General features: G+C 36.2%; 1 protein-coding gene across 1 annotated transcript in view; it reads right to left on the bottom strand.

The window, feature by feature from the left end:
* Nucleotides 1-233: 233 nt before the first annotated feature.
* Nucleotides 234-10,491, bottom strand: part of LOC140146609 (neuronal acetylcholine receptor subunit alpha-10-like) — a 32,234-nt gene continuing 21,976 nt past the window's right edge. The window contains exons 5-6 of the mRNA XM_072168479.1: nt 3,273-3,586; nt 234-983 (exon numbers count right to left, since the gene is read on the bottom strand). Coding sequence (XP_072024580.1) covers nt 475-983; nt 3,273-3,586 — 823 coding nt within the window. The 3' untranslated portion in view covers nt 234-474. The remainder of the gene's footprint in view (nt 984-3,272; nt 3,587-10,491) is intronic.

Genomic DNA, 10,491 nt, shown 5'->3' with positions numbered 1-10,491 from the left:
CAACTCATCTATATTTGTGTGATAGCAGTTGGTATTGTAAAAGGTCTAGAATTGCAAATTATGTAATGTTTTGCTAGAAATATTAATAAATGATCGCATCAAACAACCGTGCTTCGATGGCAACTTTTATATGGCGATATTTTATACCGAGATTTCATGCAGCTGACGACCATTAATTTTTAATAAGAAGAAGCGGTTTACAAAAGCGATCTTAAATTATTCAGCTTTAGCAGTGGAGGCAGAGGGGGCACGAATACAGTATCGATTCTGCGCCCCCACCTAGGGTTGAAAGTCAAAACTGTCGCGCGCTTCGTGCGCATTTAGCACAAAATCATTTGAAAGATAAATTTAAGACCGATATGGAACTTTCATTGTAACCAAAATGAATGCGTGATAGGCCCTATTTGTGTAAATTTTCGGGCACTTGTTTCAAGATTTGGGGAAGGGGCACCATTATGTATCCTCTACCCCTATCTACGCCACTGCGTGCGATTGTTCTGCAGGTCCCATTGCCCTTATAATCAAAATAAGTGATGTTATTGTGTTAAAGACCAAAAACACAACGAGCAAACATCTATCCACAATTCGTCCAATGTGTTTCCACTGCGACATTGTATTATCCTCCATGATTTTATCCTCAAGATCGTTTCGTATAAAATGCAAGTCATCCGCCATTGCAGTTGGTATTTGGCAGCCATTTTGATTGACGTCATTTGTATCCGGGATTCCTTTAGCATCTGGTTTATTATCCGCATTGAGTAGTTTGAAAGAAATTTCTGCAGTTGACGAATCGCGGGGCTTCAACTTTGATGGCGGATGGTCGTATTCTTCGTGGTACATACACGTAAATCTCGCGAGATATCGAAGGAATAATAGTTGTGCCCAATAAGGAACGGATCCGCTTTTCGAGCTGACGTGGAGAACAAAAACTGTCGTGACTACAGACACGCACACCATCGTTATCATAGCGAGGAAATAATCACCTGAAAAAACGTCAACAAAATACTGTTATTGAATTAAATAATTAAAAAATATAATAGCGATTTCTACATGTTACAGGATAAAAAGGTTTGCAGAGCTGGTAAATATGACAGAAATAATAAAATCCCAACATGCATTTCGAAAATTATCACATCGTCGAACTCGCATAAATAAGGATAAACAAGGAATTTGTATTGCTATACGTCATTGCATATAGTAAATACTACTGTTACGTTCACGGAACTTTATCCTCAATTTCTTTTTTCTAAAAAGTTATAATCGTGTTATAAACTCGTTATGGTTTCGTTTTAATAACATTTAAATCAGGTGGTGGTCGCCGTGCATTCTCTAAATTCAGTAAATTTTCATCGTCAACCGTGTAATTGAATAGGATTATTTTGAAATTTTAAAACGCTCACAAACAAATAGGCCTATGTTAATAAATAATATAAATGCAAGCTAAAACCGTTGGGGTTCGATAATGAACCCCACAAAACAAACCAAGTATATGGAAGATGCAATACGGCCGGGCGGTTTCACAAGTCGCCGGCTCGATCATGCCATTCGCCGCCTGATTTAAATGTTGGGTTATGAAAACATTTTTAAACCTTTTCTATGAACAAACACTACAAAAACATGTTTTTGGCAAACTTTTGTGCAAAATATTTTGTCAACGCTTAATAACGTAATGTTATGGAATGTTTTGCAGGAAGTTTTCTGAATGTAATTAAAAAGTTGTATACACATCAATTTGTAAGCGCTCTTATAGCAAATTCACAGTTCATTGAATTTACAACCGTATGACAAAACACACGAAAATAGTAACTTTTTGCTCAAGATTTGCAATTTAAAGAGAATTGGCCATTGCTCATTCTAGTGAAGCTAGCATATGGACAGTATAAGTGTACTTTTTCATTTAATGACATAAAATTTAAATATTGTAAGGAACACTTTAGGTTTTGACTTTTAAAACCTACATTTTGGTCAAAAAATGTGCTTCGATAGGAAGTTTTTAACAGATTTACCAAATTCGCCTTGCTATAACATTAAATTGCGTTATCTGTTGACCTAGTGACGAAAAGTGTTTTTAGGGGGAAGTGTTAGCTTTTGTTTGATTTTTAAAAAAATCTGATTGGATGAAGGGAACACTTGAGGTTTCTACAAACATCAATCAAAGAGGCCCATTTTTCAGCTAGAAGCTCTGCAGCTCTTCGAAGCTACGCACTCAACCGTGTAGTGTAATCAAAGACCGTAGTGGAGACAATCACTGCTTTTTTGAGAGCTCTTGCACGAAAATGTGTGCTCAGGCGTATCGAGGTGGAAACTGTGCGCATGATGGTTTATAAGAGAATCGTTTTTATATAGAAACCTTTCCATATGTGTTCCTTTTTTTAACCTGACATTTAAAAGTATTTTGTTAAAGGTATTGTGTTTAATGAGTATAGCATATAAAAATGTGTAGATTACTGGATGTTTGGATGAATAATTGAGAGCCAACAGACAGGAGAAACGAGGCAATCTAAACAAAGATGGGGGCCGGGATCTTCTCAAAATTATTGTCTTTCGCTTATAAAAGTAGACATGAAACAACACCACTGTACATACAAAAGCTCCTAAAATCTCACACATTTTCTGATGGTATGTTCCTACGATCACATGCTGATGGCAGTCTGCTTGAATGTAAAAGAACTCACACAACATATGGGAATAATGCCTTCTGCAATTCTGTGCCAGCTCTCTGGAACAAATTACCTTTAAAACTTCGTACTTCACATAGTCTGGCCACTTTTAAATCTAACCTGAAAACCTATTTGTTTCCTAACTAAGTTTTTTTATTTTTAATTAAGTTGTACATTAAGTGTAGCCTAAGATGTAGTGTAAGTTGTACTTTTAAGACCATTGTAAAGCGCTTTGTTCATACTTATGCTAAGGCGCTATATAAATTCCGTTTATTGTATTGTATTGTATTGTCTTATTTTTCAAGAGGGCGTTCTAAAACACCTAAATCATCAGTCAGTCATTACTAAAATGAGGATTGTAACGATTATTATCGATTATTAGCAAATAAATATTTATTTATATAGCCTTCAGTTTCCGTTGAAATTTTTTTGGTTATTTTAACTTTTCGAACATATGAGCAGTCATAGCCAACTGAAAAACACTTGATTTTTATTCCTTTAACCGTGCATAATCAGATCCCTCATTGGAAACCATACATTTGTAAATATTTGGTCAGAAATTGCTGGGATCTATCCAAGAATTTGGACAAGTGATTCTAACATTGCACTTACCGATCAGAGGTGGGTCTTCTCCACTTGGTGGCATAGACTCTGCAACCAACTGCTGAAACACCACCAGGGCTAACAAATTTGTAATAGCTAATGTTAACTTTTCACCACATTCCGCAGGGAGGTAAAACACTAAGACTGACAGCGCTGACAGAAATAAACACGGTAGAATGAGGTACGAAATATAGTATTTCGATCGTCGTTTTAATACCAATTTGTAGGCTAGCTCTGGGTAGGGTTCTGGACAACATGCATACTCGTTAATCATCCTATCTGCGTGTACCATTAGAAGATCCCATACGCCGTTTTCTAAATAGCTACATACAGAGGGAGAATAATACATAATTATTATAACACTATGGTAGAAAACATGGGATCAGGGACATGGGAGACCTGGATATTCTGTCTCCTTGACTACAGCATCACATCCCACATAATGCGACTTTATTCCCCAAGCTATACGCAGTTGAATGACAAGAAATAGAGTATCGAAAGTGACAAATTTGGATATTTCCTCCTTCAAGGCGATTTCCACACTCATAGAAATGATTTGTTCGCCTTGTTGGCACAATTCAAAAGGAGTAAGTTTGGACAACTCAAAAATATTGTAAAAGTTGCCAAAACAAAATTCATTTTAGTTATCCGAATTTAAAAATGCTGAAAAAGCTCAAAACGTTCGTCAACTAATCAACTTTGTTGGCATTACTTAAAAAGTTGATGTAAGTTGTTGCGTCAACTTTTTAAGTAATGCCAACTTCTGAATTCAAGTTCAGGGAACTTAGAAAAATAGACAAGGTTCAAAGAACCAATTAGTTGAGTTATTGTAACTCAACATGTAAGTTGATGTAACTCGTTCATATTAAGTTACTTGTACTTATTGTTTTGAGTTATTCCAATTTGGTACTTTGTTACTTAATTCACGTAATTTGATCATTTTCTGCACAATTAGCAGTATTCAAATATTTATTTTTGTAATCAGTGCAAAATTTTGTATACTATAGCACACCTCTAGAAAATTATGCTAACCTAGTTTCATTTTACGACTTACATCAACTTACTGAGTAATGCCAACGAACAATTTCTATGAGTGCACAGACTAATGACTTTTATTACGTACGGGATCATTACAGCGTGCTAGGATATAATCTGTGTGCTTCGAGGAAAAAGTAAATGTAAATTTGTCACTTTTGAAAACTCTCTTTTTCATTCAAATTACTATAAGTTGGGGGAAATAAAGTCATATCGTGCCAAATCCCGCGACAGCCCGCACATGGAATGCACTCCCGCCTCACATTCCTGGAATGCGAAACGGAGCAGCTTCAAAAAGGAGGTTAATAGCTATCTAGGCGCCAACCCGTCAGTTTTATCGCAACGATATTAGCTGTTAATGCCTTGATATGTCTTGACGTAAAAAAATCATTAGGTATGAATTCATGCCACGCAGAACAAAATAAGTATCAACCACTTTATTTTGTAATTAATTTTTCCAAAAATCACTTTTGTTTAAAATGTTCGGAACATTTTTGCACTGTACATTTGTAACAGTTACTTAACTTGTAGATTATTTCATTTTTGAAGCATTATACAAGGTGTCCCATAAAAAGGTTACATGTAGAAAATGAAGCGCATTTTGTGATGGTACAACAAAACAATGTCATTTTTTCAGATTTTTTTATTGATCCTTCTTGTAACGGTTTGCCAAGTGTCAATTCTGTATCTTAAAAGCAACTTAACTTATGAGCGCAAGATGACAGGGTTGTCAAGAGTGGCTAACCATCAAAATATCGCACAAAGAAAGTTTAACACACGCACACCTTTGTTTTCCCATTTGGTCTCTATTACCTTTTATATAATTATGTTTCTCTTATTTTTCATTGTTGAACTTATTGAACAAAAGAAGTAGAATATTGTACACTGAAAATAAATCAGTTTTAGAACTTCTTGACTCTTGTTGGTTACAAATAAAGGAGGTGGTCATTAGAGAAGAACACGTTTTTGGTGAAATCAGTTCTGCACGCTGCTTCTCATATCATTAACATGGTGAAATGAATAACAATCTTTTGCATTTAGGCCTTGTTTGGGTTTTGTTGACTTGAAATCGCTGCTGTTTGTTTTTACATTTCTGACGGAACTCTTGAAATAAAACTGAAGAAGTTTTTTTCTTTGTTTATCAGAATAAAATCTGCCATGATATGGCTGGGCCTATTCAAGTGCCCAGCCAAATGTACGGTGGCTGTGACGGTGGTATAATGAACCTCGTGTTGCATTATGTCACGTACAGAGCTTGCTCAGGAATGCGGATTTAGAACATGTACATAAGTTGTGAATTTGACATTCACAGGGGTACTAGCAGAGGGTACATAGATTATGTCATGAAAAGAATATTTATATTTGTTAACATTAACTTAGATTATTTTCAAAAATCCCATGTAACTTTTTTGGGACACCCGGTATATTCCAAACTAACCACTAAAGATATAATTGAGTCAGAAACAAGTTGTCGAAACTTTACAAATACCTATTTTGTTGTTGTGTGGGAAATCCTATCCTGGGGCGTAGAGGTAAGTAGCGAATTAGTTAACATTAGTTGACCCAAATTTTCTACACTATACATTTTAAATTAAGCCAATTACCATGATTTTCAAGTACCGCTTATGGTTCTGGCTATAAAATGAATGTTTTAATATTATACACACATTTCTTTTATCAAAAGGATCGATCAGAGACAATATCAGCAAAAATGTTTTTGTTCAAAATTTTTTGAATTATCTCCAACTAGTTTTAAAGCATTTGTTCATACAAAATGAATCAGATCCGTTTGTGCAGAGCAAACCATTTACTCAGCTAGTTCTAGATTATGGACTTTCCCGGACATTTATATGGACATTTATTTTCCTATTGACGTTCTCTTGAAAACCTGCAAAATTAGGAAAAGCCTATATCAACTATTCTGTCGGTCCGTGTCACGTCACTTCCGGTTGATGATGGGACTCAAAATTTTTGAAAAACAAGTCCTTGGTTCGATTTGTGTTGGTGATTTCTGTCATTTGTGTTGCGTATATTTCGATCGCAAATAGTCAGTGGAATCAAACAAGTTTCTAAGTTTTCACAATGGAAGTTACTTACTTGATTTATCGTTTTATATAATGACAAACCGACAATTAAATTCCATGGTCGAGTGTTGGTTTTTCCGAAATTGACGATGTTGTCACTCCAGTCTGGAGTGACAACATCGATATTCTCCTTCACAGCCGGTTTCTCACTTTTCTAACTAAATAGCGCCACCAATTTTGTCATAAACAGATACATTTTATATCCAAAAAGCTTTAAAAAAATGCTGTAAAAGTGAATAATTTTGTAAAAAAGGAGAAATTAAAAGTTGAACATAACATAACATAAAATGACTCAAAAGCATCTGTATACATTAGCATGACATCGCTTTTAGCTGTTTAAGCCTAAAATTGGGTTGTGCATGATGTTTTGTTTGAAAAACTAATAAATGATCACATCAAACAGCCGTGTTGATTACAAGACTAGAAGCTGGACCGACAGAATATCGAATTAATTGCCAAATGTTTATAGGGTAGCTATTGTACTTACCACCTTCTGGCTCTGAGTAGTCGATATTTTTGCATATCAATGGAGTCGAAATTAATGCCCAAGTTTTTATGTACAACACTTTATCATTCAGTAGACATGAAAACATCATGCAGTTATTGTTAACTACATGTATGCACACAACAAAGGGGCACTCACAATAGGCAATTGAGCCCTACTGGTAGCGCTGTGTTGTAGACATATGAGATGAACTAGTTAGCGTCATATATCAAAAAGTATAAAAGCTCTGATTTTAGTACTTGCCCTATGTTTCAATTACTTATTCTTTTCAAAATATCTGCATTTGTAATCCGGTACAAGCTTTAATAACGGGGGAGCATGCATTTATATGAGAAAGGAAATCTACCATCTTATCCAAACTCCCGTGTTAATCCAGTGCACATTTTGCTTCACCGGGCCGCCCGACTTGGTCGCGTTTGGGAGAGGGGTACCACCAAACCGTAATAGATACAAATTTAGTACTTTCTGTTTATTTTCTGCATGTCAATCTTTAAAATATTAGCATAGTCCTTATAATAACGGTGGAGCGCCTTGATGAGTAAATGATAGCAAACCAGTGAAGAATCCCCCAAACTCAGTCAGTGGAGCTCCGCCCGTGCATGTCAATAGCGTCATTATCGATTGGATTAGTCGACCGTAGCGGACAATTCGATCGCTCATTGGATTAATATTATCACGTGGTAAGAAATGTGCATTGGACAATCGATTACTATAATGGTTTAGTACTGCATATTTCGGTTTAATCTTCACTAAGCGGGTTTATGGCTGAAAAGGTCACGGTGAATTTGCCGTGGACAAAACTGCACTATGAACGGCATTTCATTGGTTAATAGCCAAATAATATAATTCCGTATCGTTTAGTTTTCATAAATTACCCTACAATATAGCCATATTAATCAGCTCTTAATCAGCACCGCAAACTAGCGGGTCTGCATAATCGCGGAGTATTGTAACCGTGCTAATCGCATATATGCGGTAGAGACTGCAATTACGCGCTGCCTCGCGTCACGCGATAATTGTGCGTCGCGCGTTGGCAATAGCGCGCCGTATTGCATGGTCAGGCGGTAGTCGTATGACGGGAAACTGTAAAACCATGCATGTGAGAGTTTGGAGTAAAACTTGATTATTTTAGAATTGTGATGTTATTTATTTATTTATTTAGTTAGTTAGTTAGTTAGTTAGTTATTACCTCAAACCAGTGATATCTTTCGTATTGCATGAACAAACAGGGGATCAACGCGTGCCTGAACTTTTTGTCAGGGGAGGAAAACTTTGAGCATTGAGCATTTTTTCGGCCCAATTTTACTACAATGTCTGCGCACGTAGCGCAAGAAATTTTTCACGCCATTGAGCAAATTTAGCATCATGGGATATTATATTCTTATGTTCGTTGCTCGCAAGGAATTGTGGGGCGGTTTTGATATTTCCAGTGAAACTTACCTATCCTGAACGGAATCGTTGCTTTTGTCGGGAAATAAATCCACTTCAAATCCATTGTATGCCCAGGACGAGTATTGTAGTATGCAGACTTGTGTATCAAAGGGGAAATATTGGACCTTTATCCGACATGAGCTCATAAAATGGCGGGCGCGTACCACGTGACTTTGCCGTCGCTCTGTATGGCAACCCTAGTGTTTTTGATCCTCTCAAAATCGCTGTCAATGCTAATAAAAATGAATGTGGAGACAATATTATTCATTGCTTTTTATTTTCAAGAAAAATAAATTGTTGAATACTATTTACGTATGATTCAGAAGTAAGTTTCTCATTTCACATACATACTAATGGTACATTTGACACATGCATAAAAATGGTGCATTTGAACTCTTTAATCAACTCAGTCGAACAAGTAAACAAAGCATGATTTTCAATGCTGAACTGAAGTGTTGCGTTTCCAATTTTTTGGATATTTTAATCGATAAAGGAACTTTAAGGTTCTAATTGATATACATAAGTACCCTTCCCCTTACCTTAGGGCAACAATTTTTTAATATTAATACAATTTTGGTAAATGACACAAACGTTGAATGTTTGAATATTATCATTTTCCATTGGCATATAGGGTGACCTACTTCATGTGCTTACTATCGAGCGCTTTTAAAACATGTAAACATGAAGAGCCCCATCCACAAAGGTGTAAAGGGTTTTGAGCAAATCCTCGATACACATTAGAGTCACGCGGTAGCATGACCAGCAAGTTTTAAAAAACGACTGAAAAAGAAGAATAAACAGATGCACCGCGGGACTATTAGAGTCACGCGGTAGCATGACCAGCAAGTTTTAAAAACGACTGAAAAGAAGAATAAACAGATGCACCGCGGGACTATATTTACACGAAACAAAACGCTATTGTTCTATGATATTTTTCGCTGGGTACAAAATATATCTAAAACCATGCTAAATCTTATTTACTGTCCAAAGTGTAATATTTTAATAACTCATTAATTCAAAAAGTTACACCAATCTTAGAGTCAATCCGATTGTTTGATAATAAACAAACATTCTTGCTTCATTTCACGCGGTATTTCATAGCCAAAATTAGTGGCAAATCATAGCTGATCATACTGATATCCAGAATCTTTCGTCACTGCTACAGCCATACATGGCTGTCACTGGCGCACTACTTTTTGAGATTCACTTTCAAATATACCCTAGCATTTTCCTAGATACCCTACATACAAATTCTGGATCCCATTCGCCAAAAAATCAAGTTTTTCACAATTATTTTATTCTTTCCGGACCACAGCATACATTCATATTAATAAATACTCCACTTTCGCACGTCGTTATATCGGGACATCCCCGTGGTGAATCGGTTAAGGCCATGGACTTTTAATCCATTTGTGAATTTTTGCTCAAGTTCGAAACTTCCCACCACTGTTTTTTTTAATGTTTTATTAACCAATTTATTGTTATAAATCAAGAATAACACCATTTTGAACATCCATTGCTATTGTGATATTATATTTTTTTTCCATCAAACAAACATGTTTGATTTTTATACACATTTAGGCCTAGGCCTAGGGCCTACTTTCACCATCCAAATGCTTTCACCATGCCTGACTATCATGACATCTTCGTCATTTAAAACACATATATCAGTGGCTCTGTTCACAGCTCAGACTGAAATTAAATTTGGAATAAATATTATAAATTCTCACAAATTAAAATCACAAACCGCGAAAGATCGCCAACAACTGCCGCTGAATATTGATATCCAACTAGATTTCCCCACAGGGCTATAAAGAACCACAAACCGTGAAATATGGATGTCCAACTAGATTGCCCCGCAGGGCTACAAAGAATCACACACCACACAATATGGATATCCAACAAACTTAAACTATAAATTAGCTCCCGATAGAGGGCAGGGCTTGATAAGGGAAAATCACAAACCGCGAAAGATCGCCGACAACCGCCGCTTAATAGGGATATCCAACTAGGGCTACAAAGAACCACAAACCGCGAAATTTGGATATCGAACTAGATTGCCCGCAGGCCTATCGATTATAAAGAACCACAAACCCCGAAATATGGATGTCCAACAAATTAAGACCACAAACCGTCAAAGATCGCCAACAACTGCCGCTGAATATTGATATCC

Source organism: Amphiura filiformis, chromosome 2 (assembly GCF_039555335.1).
Source record: "Amphiura filiformis chromosome 2, Afil_fr2py, whole genome shotgun sequence".
In the NCBI taxonomy this organism is placed as follows: Eukaryota; Metazoa; Echinodermata; class Ophiuroidea; order Amphilepidida; family Amphiuridae; genus Amphiura; species Amphiura filiformis.
Note: the sequence above shows the minus strand (reverse complement) of the source record. Positions and strands in the feature narration are given on the sequence as shown.